This window comes from Akebia trifoliata, chromosome 11 (assembly GCF_017979445.1).
Source record: "Akebia trifoliata isolate Shusen 1 chromosome 11, ASM1797944v1, whole genome shotgun sequence".
NCBI classification, from domain to species: domain Eukaryota; kingdom Viridiplantae; phylum Streptophyta; class Magnoliopsida; order Ranunculales; family Lardizabalaceae; genus Akebia; species Akebia trifoliata.
Window position 1 is genome coordinate 44,453,199 of NC_141385.1, and position 17,820 is coordinate 44,471,018.

The 17,820-nt window shown below is 34.7% G+C and overlaps 2 protein-coding genes, 1 long non-coding RNA gene and 1 pseudogene across 3 annotated transcripts; 1 reads left to right on the forward strand and 3 right to left on the reverse strand.

Annotated features, from left to right (window-relative positions):
* Nucleotides 1-1,817, reverse strand: LOC147391959 (uncharacterized). The gene is made up of 2 exons (XM_086459315.1): nt 1,476-1,817; nt 1-1,350 (listed from the first exon to the last, which is right to left on the reverse strand). The coding sequence occupies exon 2, from the start codon at nt 1,012-1,014 to the stop codon at nt 472-474; it is 543 nt and encodes a 180-aa protein (XP_086315441.1). The 5' UTR covers nt 1,015-1,350; nt 1,476-1,817; the 3' UTR covers nt 1-471.
* A 3,135-nt stretch (nt 1,818-4,952) lies between these two features.
* LOC147391960 (uncharacterized) lies at nt 4,953-7,566 on the forward strand. Its single transcript, XR_015183155.1, has 4 exons — nt 4,953-5,279; nt 5,397-5,498; nt 6,293-6,358; nt 7,397-7,566. It is a non-coding gene; the product is annotated as an uncharacterized LOC147391960 (long non-coding RNA).
* Nucleotides 7,567-9,642: 2,076 nt separating this feature from the next.
* LOC147391961 (putative cyclin-B3-1) lies at nt 9,643-10,584 on the reverse strand. The gene is made up of 3 exons (XM_086417110.1): nt 10,361-10,584; nt 9,998-10,096; nt 9,643-9,909 (listed from the first exon to the last, which is right to left on the reverse strand). The coding sequence occupies exons 1-3, from the start codon at nt 10,406-10,408 to the stop codon at nt 9,661-9,663; spliced, it is 396 nt and encodes a 131-aa protein (XP_086273236.1). The 5' UTR covers nt 10,409-10,584; the 3' UTR covers nt 9,643-9,660.
* Nucleotides 10,585-10,874: 290 nt separating this feature from the next.
* On the reverse strand, nt 10,875-13,118 carry LOC147391962 (DNA-directed RNA polymerase II subunit RPB1-like; annotated as a pseudogene).
* Between the last annotated feature and the right edge of the window lie 4,702 nt (nt 13,119-17,820).

Genomic DNA, 17,820 nt, shown 5'->3' on the forward strand with positions numbered 1-17,820 from the left:
GAGAAGTTTGCTAAATGAACCACTGAGACCGCCTAAAACTTAGGGACTACTTAGAAAAAAATCGATTTCTGATATCATTTCCCAAAGACTTTACCAATTAATCTAACACCTGCATTATTTATAGCATTATTAGCTTGATTGATTCAATCTCTTTTACTATAAGGTAAGGTTTGGAAAAACAAAACAAACTCACATTACTTGTTTTATACTTAATTATAAACACAAGAAAAGGAAACTAAAATGATTTTTTTTCTATATCTCTGCAACAGCACACAAGCCCCACAAGACCAAAATCTCAGATTGCCCTGGAAAAAAAATTGCAGTAAGTCTCCCCCTTTTAAAAAAAAAAAAGCTCTCACCACTATTACATAATATCTCAGTTCCAACTACCCAAAAAACATTATATGAAATCAAAAAACAAAAGACACAAAGGAAAAGGTATCATGGGCAATCTATGGTGATGATGTTAAGTTATTCCAAGAACCCAGTTCTACTAAGAACAACATTCCTCACCTTGCTTAGATCTCTCCCTTTGAGTGTCCTTCCAACACCTTCACACACAGAAAAAGAAGAAATCTGACTACTAGCAAGTTTCTTTGCAATCCATTCATGAGGAGGGACCATATCATCATCATCATCATCATTTCCCACATCATCATTATTAACAACATCACCATGACCATCATCAATCACTGAACCATCCTTAAAAGCATGGCTACCACAGCCCTTGTTTGAATTCTTATAACTATAAATCTTTGACCAGTCAGGAATGTTTACAGGTGATGATGATTGTTGAAGACCCATGACTTCATGAGTAGAACTATTGTCTCTTGAAGTCATTCTTGAATCAGTAGTGAGGCATTTTGGAGTAGAGTCTTTAGAATTTCTGAGATTTGGACTGATATCAGTCTTCTCCATTACACTACCCCACACATCTTCTTCATCAAAATCTTCCTCTCTGTTTGTTCTCCCATCATTACTAACCTTGTTGAAAAACCCATTCTTCTCTTCCATTGATGATTGTTCCCTAAAGACACAAAACTTACAACTTTTGCTGGACTTTTGAAAGTGAGTATTTGGAAAAAAAAAAGAAAAAAGAAAAAAGATGTTATAGGGTTGACTTTTGATTTGAAGAGATAGGTTGTCTTCTCTGAAGGAAATGAAGAATATACCTTTTCTTTAATTGAAAACCTCCAAAACTAACAGCTTCCCACTTCACAAAAGCCAAAACCCACTTAGAAAACAAAGAAAAGAGAGCCTCTCAAAAACCAGAATCTACCTTTCCTTTGATTGAAAAGCTCCAAAAACCACAGCTGTTCACAGTTTTCTCAAATGGGTAATCTCCAAAACCTACAAAATCAAAACAAGAAGTAAAAAAAAAAAACACGTTTTTGATCTGGGCTTGTATAGAAGATTAAAAAAAAATATATACCGAAAGTGATGGGAAACCAGTTTCTTCTCTCATCCCATCTTACCTTGAAAAGTTTAAGAACGGTTTCAAAGATGGAGCATCATCTCAAAAACCCATAGAAACAGAAGGATAAGTATTCCTTCTTTAAGAAGAAGACCTTGGTTTAGAGTTTTGGAGAGATTTTGTTTATTTGTTTCTTCAAAATGCGTTTCAAATCATATCTTCTCTTCTCTGACAAGTCTGACTTTGATTGGGATAAGTGGAGAAGAGGGATTGGTCTGATCTGACTATTTCTGATTTCCGTATCCTTATCCAACCGAACTAATTTTGTACGAATAATTCAGTGAGAAACAGAGATACCTCTGTTACTCATTTCAAGAGTAGACTCAAGAGACCTTTTAGAACTGTTTAAAGTATAGACTCTATGATGATAGTATAGTGTTCCTGTGTTCGTGGCCGTCGGTGCAAACCCTTTGGTTTTGTGAAATTCTCGTTGAGAGGTCTGATGGACGTAAAAAGCATCTACGGTTATGTGCGCGCCACCACATCATCTGTGTCACCATTGTGTCTCCTTGTGTCGTTACAGCATTTTCCTTAAAGAAAAGGAGACCAATGCTTTAAGAGTCCTTAGCCTTACAAAGTTAGTAAGGATTTCACCCTTGATAAGGGTAATTGGGCTCACCTCTTACGCATCCAAAAACATGATCCGATGCTTCAGAGTTATAGAGAATGAAATTTTATATTTGAAAAAAATATTTATATATATATATTTCACCATTGAATTTCATTTTTAAGTTTGAGAATTATATTAAAGTTGAGTAGTTATCCATTTTCAAAATCTTGGATTTAATTAAAAAAAATTATTTTTAAAATTTTTTGTTGGATTTGAATTTTTGTTGTGGTGTTTGGATTGCTAATGTGGTAATCCATTTGAGCAAAATGACCATTAGTAAAAGTCAAAATCTAATTATTATATTAGTAAGAAAGGATTTCACATGTTTTAATAATGAGTTGTGCTAGAGTGACCTCAATAGGGGATACCTTGACATGGTGGCACGCACATGTCCGTAGATGTGTTTTATTCGTATCTCGAAAAAAATGCATCTATGGGCATGTGCACTAAGGTCATTACAATATTAATCTTTAATAATAGAATTGTTGATTGAACCATTTTAAGCATTCTACACTTCTAAACTCATGGCATAGCCTCTTTAGTATTCAATGAGAGAGTAATATAAATGATGAAATACATTATCTTCAATCTTTTGTAAAAAATCGTTGAATTTTTTCTCCAAATTCTTCCATCCTAAACCTTGGGTTTTGATGACAAAACCATTACTGATTTTCAGCATAATTTGATTAATTACTTGAATATTCTATTATTTCATCTTTTGAATCAATATATGAGAGAAAATGATTTTTTATGACTTTACCAAATAAATCATCACTATGATGGCTTTTGAGAAAAAAAAAAAAATCAAGTAGTCCCAACTCTTCAATTGACCAACAAAAGAAGGATGGAATTGAATTATTATTATTATTATTATTTATTTATTTATTTTTAAGAAATAGCCATTTTCAAGGAGTTTGAGTGGTTGGATCATGCAATAAATACTAGTTCTTCAAATATGGCATATATCTACTACATTCTAATAAATACGAATAGTTCTTCAAGTTGTATCAAGTTTGGAAATTAAGTGATAAATAAGGTTGATTTAGATAAAGTTTATCAGAAGTATTCAGGTATAGCAAGTGGATAGAAATAATAGTGTAAACATATGTTAAAGTACAAAATTAAAGAGTCGTGCAGGAATGACCTCATGATTGTGGCTCATGTCAAACATCCTAACATGAAAGTGTGTAGTAACCATAGATGTTTTTTGACTCGTGTAAGGACGTGCGATATGAGGTACAATCTTGAGGTCACTTCAACATTTATTCAAAATCAAATGCACTCCAAATAAATATACATAATTGTTGAATTTTCTTTACATTGGAATAAGAATGGCCCGATTTCAAAGGACTCATCAATAACTAATGTGGATTTTGTTAACATGTGCCCTTAGGACACACGTTAAAGTGCAATAAATACACTTTGGAAATTGGATTTTGTATCGAAAATGTCCTTAATCTATATATGGGGCAGTTGATGGGAAACATATAAAAACAATGGATTTTCAAAATATGGGTTAGAATTTTTGAATTGAGCTGATTTTTTGCGAGAATGATCACTATGATGAGAAGATCATCATCACAAAAAATCAACTCAATCTGAAACTTCTAAATCCATCAAAAGTGATTTACAAATTATTGACAAAAATTGGTAAAAATTCGACGATTCACATTCTAAATCACTTTTAATGGGGTTAGAAGTTTCATATTGGACTGATTATTTTTGTTCATATGATCTTCCCATCATAAAGATCATCCTCACAAAAATCAGCTCAATCCGAAACTTCTAACCCATATTTTAAAATTTTATTAATGTTACATTGTTTTTACAGATGTCCCTTGATCCGTTCCCATATATATATATGGGGTCATGTTCAAGGGCCATATGAAAAAACATATGTAAAAACAATGTAACATTAATAAATTTTTAAAATATGGGTTAGAAGTTTTGGATTGAGCTGATTTTTTGTGAAGATGATCTCTATGATGGAAAGATCATTTAGAAAAAAAAAATCAGTCCAATCTGAAACTTCTAACCCCATTAAAAGTGATTTAGAATGTGGACCGTCGATTTTTTGTCAATTTTTTTCAATAATTTGTAAATCATGTTTGATGGATTTAGAAGTTTCAAATTGAACTGATTTTTTGTGAGGATGATCTTCTCATCATAGTGACCATCTTCACAAAAAATCAATTCAATCCAAAACCTCTAACCCATATTTTGAAAAACCATTATTTTTACATATGTTTTTATATATGTCCCTTGAACTGCCCCCAAGTTTGCCAAGTTTAGTGCCAAACATTTTTCGTAAATCACTTTTGATGGAGTTAGAAGTTTTGGAATAGACTAATTTTTTGTGAGGATGATCTCTTCAAAGGATGATCTCTACGGTGAAGAGATCATCTTCACAAAAAATCAGCTCATTTTGAAACTTTTAACCCTAATTTACAAGTTGAAGAATTGTGGACCGTCCAATTTTTGTAAATCACTTTTGATGGGATTAGAAGTTTTGGAATAGGCTGATTTTTTGTGAAAATGATCTCTCATCAGAGAGATCATCCTCACAAAAAATCAGCTCACCCCAAAGCTTCTAACCCATATTTTGAAAAATGTTTGGCACCAAACTTGGCAAACTTTAGGGTTGTTGAACCGTCCCATATATATATATATATATATAGGGTCGCGTTCCTACGACCCCCATTTCGACCCTCATCGCGACACACGAAATCAGCCGTCAGATTTTGTGCAAATCAGCGGTCCAAATCGGGTGTAGCGATACAATCGATTGTAAAATAACGAATTTTCGTTATTTGCAAACGCCTCCCCGTAAAAAAAAAAAAAAAAAAAAAAACAGATCTGAGATCGATCTTCGTCTGCTTCTTCACTCTCTGCCCTGCGTTCGAACGGCTGAGATCTCCATCTTCGTCTTCTTCTTCACTCTCTTCCTCTTCGACAGAGAGTGAACCATCTTCGTCTTCTTCTTCCTCTTCTTCGTTTCTAACCGATCTCCATCTTCGTCGTCTTCTTCCTCTTCAAACTCACATCACCGTCTTCCTCATCTCTCTCTCTCTCTAATTCGTTGCGAAGAAACGAAGAGCTAGGCCGAACCCCAGCTCGACAGAAACCCAACTCGTCCATCCCTCCCTCCATTATCTCACTCTAACATGTAATTTACCAAGAAATTGTTTAAAATCAGTTAAGTAATGAATAATTTTGATTAGTTGTTTGCATGATTCTAGTTCTATAAATTTCCCTTTTTCCATATAATTCTATTAGAATTGGAGCATTTAAGATTTTAACATTTGGATACAGGTTGGAAAAGCATATTTTGAGCTGGTAGATTACTTAGAAGCTGATCACGCTTTTAGTCTTGCACGACGGGCATCACCTTATAGTTTAGAAGTTGTTCTTTTTGTAAGTTCCTCTCCCTCTCTCTAATCTTGGAGTTTTGTACTGTCCTAGTCCCTTAATAATGGAAATCCAAGGTGATGAAAGCAAGTTATCTTAGATTTATTTTCTTTTAGTAGAATATATATCTTAAATGGAAATAGGATTTTGTTGTTATTAAATAATTTTAGGAAGTTGTTCATTTGCATTTGGATCTTCCTTATTTTGATTTTCTTAGAATTAGGAAATCTAGTATTAGAGAAGTTTATAAATTGGGATGTAATTGTGAGAGGGAGTTGACGAATACAATTTTGGGGTTTTCTTGGGTGAGATATCCAAGTTTTTAAAATGGATGACTTTGTCTCGGCTGAGGGATTCCAATTCCCCTTATCATAGTTATGTCGATTTCATCAAGGCCACACCATGATGTGGAATTTGCTCCACCGTCTTGATTTTGATTTCAGAGCAAGTTCATTCTTTTCGTAAGGTTTGAATTACCATTATGATGTTTAAATATCATAATGAGAACATCAATCACCCCCCACTGCCACTGCTACATCCATTGTTGCTACCAACTTCAACCTTTGTTTGCACTGCTGATGGATGTTCTCTAGATGAAGCAAGACCTTTTCTAGATAGAAATTTCATAGATGGAGATCAATGGCTACAACTTTAATTCTTTTTTCAATTTGTATTCTTCTCTTTTTTATGTATACTTGGTGTAAGAAATAGTGATGTGGCGTTTCTCTTGTTTCTGAGTCAATATTCTTTGTTGGTGATCTTTATCTCTTATATGTTCTTTCGATGTTTGAAAATCGCAGAGAAAAGTCGCAATAGAAGACTCTCTATGACGACCAAAAGCTCCTTCAAGTTGGAACACCCCCTTGGTTTGTTCTCTCTCTCATTTAGAGTTTTTTTTCCTGATTTTATTTATGGAATTGGGATCGTTCTTGAGGCACCCCCTTTAGTTCTGTATTTGAGAATTAAAAGGGTTATTTATAAATTGGTTTTACTTTAACTATAATTCAATTCTGCTAGATGAGCATGTATTTTGTGAAAAAATTTCCCTAAAATTATCAAAAGTTCATATTTTTTATTTGGGTATGTGTTGAAATTGTGTTCTTGGTTCGAATTCACTTAATTCATGTCTCATTGTAGAGTTTAGTGGGGATTTTTGGGAGAATTAGGATTTTATTTAGGGGAAAATGGCTTACTTGAAGCATCTGTTCCTAAACATGTGAAGAGGAAGTTTATTCCTTAAAAGATATGGAAATATGTTGTAGTTTGCAAGAGAAAAAGTGTGTGGATTTGATATTGCCTTCAGTGAGGGAAAACATGAAAGTGGGATGAGGAGTTGGGTCTTTTGACCCGTGACAACATTATCACCACCACCAATAAGAGTTACCAGGTAATTTAGTTAATTGAACATCATTATACGGTTATCATTTTCTTAAGTTTGCAGGTATTGGTAAATTTGTATGTCCGTTACTACAGAATCAAACAGGGTAATAAGGCCTCGATGTAGCCTAAAGTTTACTAATTTTTGTTCTTAAAGTATAACAGATTGTTATTGACAAAGAGAGGAGATTAGCTAGGAAAACAGTATAAGTGTGATTCAATTGTTACCATAGTTGTGTTTTTTTTAATATTAAGGCCTGACAAGTGTTTGTGTGACTGAATTTTGTATATTGTTACAAATCAAATACTAAAATAAAATAGTTCATGTTTGCCTCCCTCATTGGTTTGTTCATTAGTGATTATAAGAGAGAGTGTTGGGAAAGATGAAAGCTGTGCTTGTGGCTATTGACGTTGCAATTGGTAATTTTTTGCAAGGATAGGATAATGTTGAATTACAAATAACATCTAAATTGTGTACCAATATCTTTATTTGGTGTTTTAGTATTGAAATGTTAGATCTCTTGCAGTTGGATGGTACCATCATTGCTCCAACAAGCTTCAAAGCTTGGGGTTCAGAATTGTTTCAATGGCTTGAATTCACAAAGCTGAGAGGGATTACAATTCAAGGTGAAGGTATCATCAACGGCCGCGGCTCAAACTGGTGGAAGGATTCACTGTTGTACAAACATATTGTAAATCTTTGTAATAATTTGAAATAAAATTTAGATAAATTAGAAATTGAGGACTAGAATAGACATTTGTAATTTGTATTTTCTGTATGGATCCATCTAAGGAATCTTGTAATATCACCAAAATTTTCAATAATTTTCTTATGAGACCCCAAATTATGGTTAAATGAATCACATTCCTTCATTCCATTATATAATTGTGTGTTATGTAATTTATTTATAAAATTGTTGTTGGTTAAATGATATATTACCTCTTTAACTTGGATGATATTTTCTCCTGATTGTTGTACCATTTGAATTTATTTTGGGAAACTTCAACTACTGATGTAAAATTTCAATTTTGTGTGGAGTGATGCATTGTTTATTATCTTCAGCTCTATTTTGAACAATATATTATAAGACTGATACACTTTATAGTGGAACTTCACCACTTTTGCTAATGCATTCCACTTCTAAATAGTATAGTCGAGGATGATTTGTTACCATTATGACTTTTTAATAGCTTGGAGATGATTATCAGTTTCCAATCTTCATGTATGACCACATTCATGGTCTAGGAACCTTAGTACCGCCAAAGCTTATTTCATTTTTACTCCAAGTTTCATAATTTCTATCCGTAAAGAGTTCAATACGCTCATTCTGTTTTTTATGAGTTGCACTTGTGGTGATGATATGAGTTGAACCAAATCCAATTAGAGATAATAAAAAAATATTTATTGTTGTCTAGATGAATGGCTGCACTCGTTCTCACCAAATACTCATACTTGTCCATGCCAAATTGCTGCTTCAAGTCCTATAAATCTTTCCATGTCTGAATAAGGGATAAACTAAGAATTTTGCAAGGTTTTCTCAACTGTGGAAGGCAAGGTAAGATGGTCCTACTTCTCGTGCCACCTCAGTACCCCACAACTTTCCTATAATTCCAAATACCCATTTTCTTCAAGCAAAATGTCAACAACAACAATACATCATAGCCCAATTTCTGGTACCATTTTTTTTTTTTTACACAAGTCTTAGGAGAGTACTTGAATTTGAAATTAAGTGAATAGTAATAGTGACTGAATTACAAAAAAAATCACTTTTCCTTAGTATCCTAATTCCAAACTATAACAGAGAAGAGTAACCATCAACAACAATATAAGGGACTTCTTGAAGTATATTATATGCACAAAATGACACAGGATCTTTCTTCATGAATGTTTGATACCACGGATTTACCACCACATGAGCACTAGTGTTAGTGTGTGGTTCGAATGGAGGACAAAATTTACAGTGAGATTGCAAGCTTGTTTAAAGAAAGTTAGATCAATGAGGAAGCTGATTCATGGCTTTTATCTCTGCAACACAACTGAGTTCAGGCTGCAAGTATTTCTCATAACTAACTTTCAAAGGCCCAGTTTTGACAGATTTCTGGAAGCTCAAGATCATATTCGCACACGCCCTGCATTTGAAACAACGATCAAATACATCTTAATGTAAATAAATTAATTGCAATATCAAAAACTATGGCTTCATTGCGGGGATTCACAATTTAAGAAGTTTAATAGGATTTAAGTGGCTGGACTGGAGGAGTCCATAGGTAAATTAGAGTGTGTTGAGGATCACATGTTTGTCCTACTAGAAAGAACAAGAAGATGAATAAAAAAAACACATTATTTATTAATTTATTAAGGTTAATGAGCATACTTATTGCCCAGGAAGGTTTTATGTACTTGGGCTTTTCTTCATAGCATGTGGGGGTGTGGGGTCAAAAATGACAAAGGGATCATGCCAACAGTTTAAAATACAGGGGGTTTCTCTAATATTATCCAAAGACCTAATGGGGTGGAACTTGAACTTCATCCAAAAAATTGAACTCTGTGATTTGAATTGAAAATCTAAGTACTTAGTTTTTGTTTGTCCTAGCTCAATATCTCGAATGTTTAATGCTCTTAAACTATGAGAAGACAAGGAGTTTGTTGGTTCACGTAAGCTACTGGGTTTCTCACCTAACCTCACCAACTTCTACCCATCCAATCCTCAATGCTCAGCATTTTTGGACATTTTCTTAAGGATAGCCTTATCCCGGGATAGTGAGATCGAATCAGGGATAGCAAATTAATCTAGTTGAAGTATGTTGACATATAAGGTATGATGATAAATCGAAAAACAATTAGGAAATGAAGTACATGCCTGAGTTGAGATTCTTCATAGCGTGTGTGTTTGCAAAGCAGTGGGGTCCAAGTTGGAGTCATCTTCAGGGTACATCTCGCAACATAGATTGCCAATGCACATAGCAAGGACGGTTTGAACTTCAAAGCCTCATATTCAACCAAGCACAACTCAATGAGGTAGAAAGATAGATGTTCAAGCTGGTACAAAATCCCACAAAGAGAAGAAATATTAAGATTGTTAGTGATTGGAAATCTTATTCATTTTGAAAGCATTACACATATATACCTTTGTGTCAGATTGAGCAGCCTTGAGAAACCTTAGCATGAACACATATGGGGTTGGTGAGTTCAATCGGAACATCAACTTCTTAAGAATTAGCTTATCCTGAAAAGGGATGCCAGTTTATTTCATCATTAAGAAAAAAATAATGGTAATAAAACGGAAAATCTGAAGATGCAGACCATTGCAAGCATTTGATCTCTTGTATATGATGGGTTTGTGCTTGCATAAAACTTCGATGCAGAATTCATTTCCATCTATTTGGGTTACTTTTACTTGTATCTACAAATTATCAGTAATCTTGTAAGGAAACATTACAACAAACTCACACCCATTTAAATTTTCGTCAAAGGAAAGATAATGGGGTACCTTGTACATCACATTTGACTGAAGAAATGGAAGCCGACGCTGCTTCATCAAACATATATGATTAAGTCCATCCTCTGAAAAAGGAGGAAGGGAATTGCTGCTGGCCCCCTAATGTACTAATGTACCCATACACCTTGATTCTAATCATGTTAGCAACAGGGTGCCCTTAGAATGGCTCTTCATTGAAATAATGTCTGAATTCGTTGGGAGAAATCAACGCCTTGACGGCTGCTGTGTTATATAAACAACATAGAAAAAAAGCAAAAAAACCTTATCATTACAACAAATAATTTTGAAAAAAAACTGGGATCAATTCCATAATGACAGATTTATGAATTTTGGAATCAATTAAATAGAATCAAGGCATTTCAATTTCTACTACATAAGAAACTTGATGCAAACAAACATGAATGCAAATGAAGTTAAGAAAATCTCTTTTTGAAACCTAACAATATCTCTGAAAAGCAAAGAATTTATCAGAAAAAAAATGTAGCCAAGTTGATGGGATAAAATGTTAAACCTGTGTTTCAATCATGCAATGTATAATATCCTCCATAGCCTTCACAAGACGCCTTTGTATATATCCAGTCTCAGAAGTTTTCACGGCAGTATCAATAAGACCTTCCCTACCACCCATAGCATGAAAGAAGAACTCTTGTGGAGTCAACCCACGTAGATATGAGTTCTCCACAAAACCACGACTTTCGGGCCCATAGTCATCTTTAGTAAAATGTGGCAATGTTCGATCAATGAAACCATAGGGGATTCGTTTACCCTCAACATTCTGTTGTCCAACACAAGCAGTCATCTGCGAAATGTTGATAAAACTACCTTTTGAACTTGCTGTCACCATTGCTTTGAGATTGTTACTTTCAGATAAACTCTTCTGGGCACTACTTCCAGCATCATCACGAGCCTTATTTAACACCTGGATGTGGTTCCTAAGTTAGAAAAATTAACACATACAAGCTAAAAGTCAAGGTAGGTCTAAAACAATCAGAATATAGTAATTGCAAACCTGGTTTACTCTGTTCTCAAATGACTCCATCATAGTTCATCCAGGTTCAGCCTCAATTCTTTTCTTGGGCAACCCTAATAAGTCCTTTCACTTCATTCTTTGCTTTAGAAATTGTTTCATTAATTTTTTCCATGGTTTCCACATCAGCAATCATGTCCTCAATTCCAATACTAAAACCATTCTGTAAAAGCCAATAATTAACAAGCCACTGTGTGTGACCTAAAAACTTACGGGCTGCATCTGGACCAACCTCTTCACTGTGCATATGAACATGCATTTTAGCAATAACAAGTGAATCTGAAAATCAGTGTGTTCATACAATGCATACCAGATGACATGAATAAGAGTGCCTGAAAGGACATCCCTTCTCTCTATTCGAACTTGTGTATCTCCCGGGGTTAGAAAACCTGTTTCAGATTCCAAGTGCCATGCCGAGGTTCTAATGAGATTTATCTGCTTAGGAATGATAAGATTAAACACTTGTTTTCCCGTCCAAACAGGTCTAGGCTTCAAAATTGCTGGAGTAGGTATTTTCCCGTCAAAATCTTCCCACCACATCAAAATATTCATAAAGACATCCTATGACAATTCAAGAATAAATTAGAATCTCAAAATTCCTAGAAGGAAACAACTATATTACGATGATACAACAAAGGAAAACAATGTAGTAAGATTATGGATGACATCACCTTCTCAATGAATGTATCTCTTTTGGTGATTTTACGACATCCTAACAGTGTATCCTGCACAATACCCATAACAGGCCGATTTGATTGAGGTGAAACTATGCATTTTGGTACCATCATGAGCTCCAAGACTTCCGTTCTGGTTTCAAATGACTAAGGAACATGCATGTTCATTTCATCTCTGTCAAAATCAGTATTGCATGGGGAAGTGACAGACAAATTCAAACGGAAAGTTGAGTACGGCATAATTTTGATTCTATGCTCCATAATAGACATCTTATGAAGACTAGGTTGCCGGTTAAAGAGGACATAGTCCCCATCATTCAAGTGTCCCTCCACCTGCAACCAATATGGAAAAAGTTCAGACATAGTAAATGTGTGAAGACTGAATCAAGAGCTGCAAACTTGAGGGAAACCAGCCTTGTATCCGAACTCCAAATGGTGATCACTGCTTTTCTTCAAGTACCGAAGATCAAGCCTCTGACCATCTTCCCTTATGATGTACTTGGCACCAGTTTTTCCAGGGGGAGGATGAGGCCCATATTCAACAAGCTCCTTCAACCTGACAGATACGGAGGATCAATTAAGAAGAGCTAAAAATAAAAATAAATAAATCAAATGTAATACCTTTCAATGTTATATGGTGTCACAGTTTCTGGCTAAGTTAAGTTTAAAGCAATACTCCATGGCACTCCAAGTTCGTCAATGTTTATAGTTGGATCTGGTGTGATGACGGTTCGAGCTGAAAAATCCACCCGCTTCCCCATCAAGTTACCTCTAATCCGACCTTCCTTAGCCTTAAGCCTACTGCATATGGATTTGATGGGTCGCCCTGAACGTTGAGTAGCCTGCACAGTAAAAACCCCTCTTAGTTGACCTCCAAAAGCAAACATCAAGATTTTATTGGATGCTCTTAGTCATGCACACTTACCCTTGGCTGACCCGGCAACTCATTATCAAAATAAGTAGCTATATGGAACTGCAGTAACTGAATGAATTCTGAAATAATATGTGCAGGAGCTCCATTTCTCTCCTATTTCTTAAGATTCTCCATTTGAGAAGAGCTACTAAACAGAAGACAGGGCAATGAGTAATTACGGCAAGCAAAGAAAATTGCTTCAGTAGCATTAATATTTTTACCTTATAGAAGAATGGACTTTTCGCAGCTAGGATGTGTGCATCTGTTTAGCAGGTATTATGAGATTGTTCCAGTTTCATTTTCACTGGACAGTCAGGATGTGTGCATCTGTTGTACCCATCTCCACAAAATCTCTCAGTTACTAATGAAAGACTACCCTTATGATTGTATCGAGTTGCATTAACCCGACTGTCTGAGTCCTGTCTTTGCTGCAACTCATCACAGTCAACTTCAACAGACCCTGTAACCTTGTAAACTGGTGGGGTTTGGAACAGTTACAGATAGAGTCAATTCTTGTAAGTAGTCTAAAGCATTATCATTTTTAATTGAAGATTTGCATATACAAATGTTTGAGTTACACACTGACCTTGTTCTTTCGTAGAAGCATTGTTGGGGGTCTCGGTATTCAACTGAAGTAATCTACGTTTAGAATCTAGATCATCGTGATCCTCAACCTCATCGTGAATCCTTTTCAACTTTGAACTTGGACCTTCGACATCATCTCCACTTGCTACAACAGGAGAAAGTTCGGGGGTACCATTTGGCTTGGTATGATTAGATGTTTCAATTGCCATTTGACTGCTAAGCTGAGGTCTAGCATGATCATGCTTTCCCTTGTAGATAATCTCTGTGACATGCCCATTGAGGTCTAACAGGAGAAAGTGTTGCTTGAATGCCACTGTCCGAGGACTTTCTCTGCTGCAACTCATCAGAAGCAGTATCGACATGTACACTAGATACTGAATTAATGTCATCAATAGGTTTATTTGGATCAATCACAGATGGAGTTAATTCTTGTGAAACTGCTTCGATATTCTCATTTTCAACTGTAGGTGAGGGTACAATCTCCCTATAAATCAACACCAAATAGTTAACAGTAGTAAGAAACTATACTCTGTGATCAAAGTGAAGGAAAACTACATCAGATTCCAACTCACAAGAAAACAAAAATGTAAATTCAAAGGAAAACATAACATACCCTCATTCCAAATGAAAGGCCTCGTGATCGCTCTCCATGTCTTTGCCCAATTCTTGTATATCATCAATTTCTGAGAAAAAATTCATAAATAAATAAATAAGACATTACTTAAAATTTATTCAATTAAATGCATTAAATGAAGTCATTAGTTTATAAAGATACTTATAATTACCTTGAATACAATCTTTTTTCTTTCTATTTGGATTCACAGGACATATTCGCTTATCGTGTCCAAGTTTATGACAGAATGCATATTTTCTTTTCTTCTTTTGTTGGCTCAACTCAATATTGCTTTTCAACCGACCCGTAGTATCAACTTTTTCTTTTCCCTTGTCATCCTTCTTTCTACCCTTTGTTTGCGTGACATTCGGGTCTAAAAGTAATTGAGATAGGTTACATTTTCCTTTTTCATGTGCCTCTTCATTCGGTTGAGCAACAATTTCTGTCATTTCTTCCATTTTAATTGCATAAATTTGTTTCGACAAATCATTTACGGCATTCGTGAAAAATGCGTATGTTTTCATTGAAGATGATGCATAATTGGCTAATGTAGTTGCCTGTTTACACATATTGCCATATCTTAATGCTTCGGAAGGTTCATAACCATCGATTGTTACTTGTACATCCATCACCCTAAATTTATTGGCCCCTTGTCTCCATCTCTCAATAATAAAGTGTGATGGTATAACATCAATGTCAAGATGTGTGAACACCTTTAAAAAATGCCGACAAACAATTCCAAGAAACTCAAATTTTTTACACCCGCATGTACCCTCGTAGGTATCCACATTTATTTTCAAAATAAAGTCATCAGGCTCGCCAAACTTTGTTTTTACAAAAAATGTCTGAATTCCTTCTTCCATCTCCCTTCTTTCAACTTTATATCGGAAAACTTGGACCCATTCTTCCTTTAATTTTTCAAATATACTTCTCGTATAAACTGTTGCTGCATGTTTCAAAAGCAAGTCGTTGTCATTGACACATCGAAACTTGTGCTCTGTCTCATAATCTTCATCACTCTCCTTTTTCAAAATATTCTTCAAAGCTTCTTCATACTTCACAACAAATTCTCTGAGATTTGTTGTCGAATTAACAAATCCATCAAAAAATGCATTGATGCTTTCGCTACGCCCAGTGGTATTCATACCAGCAAAAAAAGTTGTTCGATTATAAGTAGGCACCCAAGATTCCCGTATTTCAAACAGGTGTTGCAACCATTCATTTTTTTCTAATCCATTTTCCTGAATCACGTTATGCCACTATTTTTCGAACTCTTCCCCAGAATATGTCGACCAAATACATTTTTCTATCCTACTTCTGAAAGTAGAATTTTCAAAGTATTTATGAGACAATTTCTCTGCAAATTTCTTCCGAATGTGCAAATACATAGACGATGACGACTGTTGGGAAAAATTTTGGCAATTGCATTCCTCATTGCCAAGTCCTGGTCTGTGATTATTGAAATTGGATGTTTTCCCCTCATAGCTTTAAGCCACATCTCGAACAACCATACAAAAGTAGTCTCTGTCTCATCTCCTAGAAGAGCGCATCCAAATTGGATAGATTGAAAATGATGATTGACTCCAGTAAACGGGGCGAACGGCATCTTGTACTTATTTGTCTTATAAGTTGTGTCAAATGTAACCACATCACCGAAATATTCATATGACAATCTTGACCTCGCATCCACCCAAAAAAAATTAACTGCTCTCCCATCTTCATCACATTGTATCCCATAGAAAAATTGTGGATTTTCATTCTGTTTTTCAATAAAGTACTCAAGTACACATTGTGCATCGCCTCTTTCTAAATCCTGTCGCCTAACATTTCGAAGGTGATTGTAACAGTCTCTAACATCAAAACCGATCATATCTCCACGAAGAATTGATGGAACTTTATTAATTTGAATGTTTTGATTATGAAATGTTTCTGTTAGATCCTTAGCTACGCTCGGCATATTTCGATTCAACTTCATTTTCATTCTCCTCGATGGCGTGACAACCTTGTGATTATGATCATCGTTGAAAACCGACACTCCATTTTACTGTACGTTGGTCGAATACAATGCGCATGTTTGCTTCACATCCACATTTAAAAGTAGAACAACTTCTTACAATTCTCTTTTTCCCCTTTTCATTCTCATCTGTTATCGCATCTTCTTTTATCCTCGATGTATATTTGCCTTCATGTATGCAAATATATCTTATCCCAGTCACCGCATTTGAACCTCTTATCGTCCTAGAACTACTTCGTACACGAATGCAAAACCCTTCTTGACATCCGTATTCTTCATAGTATTTTTTTGTTTCCTCAGTTGAATCAAAAACCATCCCAACATATGGTGCATTTAACTTTCGAACATCTTTGTTAGGACTGAGGCAATCAACACGTTCTACTTCCATAATCGAAGATGATCCCACATTTTCATTCACATGTACACTCCCACACTTGTCAACGTCAATCGTATCCATGAAGAATTATCTAAAACAAATTAACAAAGTCCCAGTTAAGGTTAACTAAAATATATTGAAATTTGTATTTATTCAACATCTAAATAATAATACAAAAGTAGTTGCCAACTCATGTTTCTTACATTCAAATCAATAATACTCGAAGCTATCTAAAAGAATAAATGGAAAGCCATTTCTAAAATCCTCAAAAGGATTAGTGGCATGTGTGTCAAATAGCTAGTTAACTTACCCCGAAAAGCCTTAGAAAATATGACCAAATCTCTAAGGCCACTTGTAATGAATGAGTAAGTGATCTACATTTACTTATTACATCCCCAATTTCATAAATAATTTATCACACCCTAGTTAAATATTAAAACACACAATCCAAACATTACAAAAGCTTGGTTCAACTAATTATTTCAACATTACAAAGCGTCATAACACATTGAAACAACTTTAGCAGTCATTTACAATTAGGATTAGGCTTATATAAAATCCTAAATCTAATAAATAGAAATCTTTATAAATAAATAAAAAAGACAAAATAATGAGAGTGTGTGTTTCTATTGGCACCCCAACTTTTACCTATTCTCAACATTACAAAGTGTTATAACACATTGAAACAACTTCAACAGTTAATTACAATTAGGCTTAGGCCCATATAAAATCTTAAATCTAACAAATAGAAATCTAAAACAAAACAAAAAATTTGAGAGTGTGTTTCTATTGGCACCTCAATTTTCACTTATTCTCAATGATGACTTTTTTTTTAAGGGGTGAATCTCCATTTCGTACCCTGAATATGACAAAATTTCGGATTCGGTACAGTGTTCATTTTAACTCCCAAAACATGTTTTTATAGTTAATTCGTCACTTTTATAATGTACGAATTCATGAATGCTGTCAGTTTTATAGTCTATGAATTCATTGATAAAATACCAGCAATTTTGCCTTACCAGCGATTTCACTGGTAATTTTTGAATGAATTAGTTGATACTAAACATGATGAATTTGCTGGAAAAACATGTTTTGGGATTTAAAATGAACAATGTACCAAAACCAAAACCCATTTGCAGTATCATACCATGTACAATGTAACAAAACCAAAACCCATATGTGTCGTACGAACACATTTAAAATGAACAATGTACCACAACCAAAACCCATTAGATAGAGTATGGCTTTC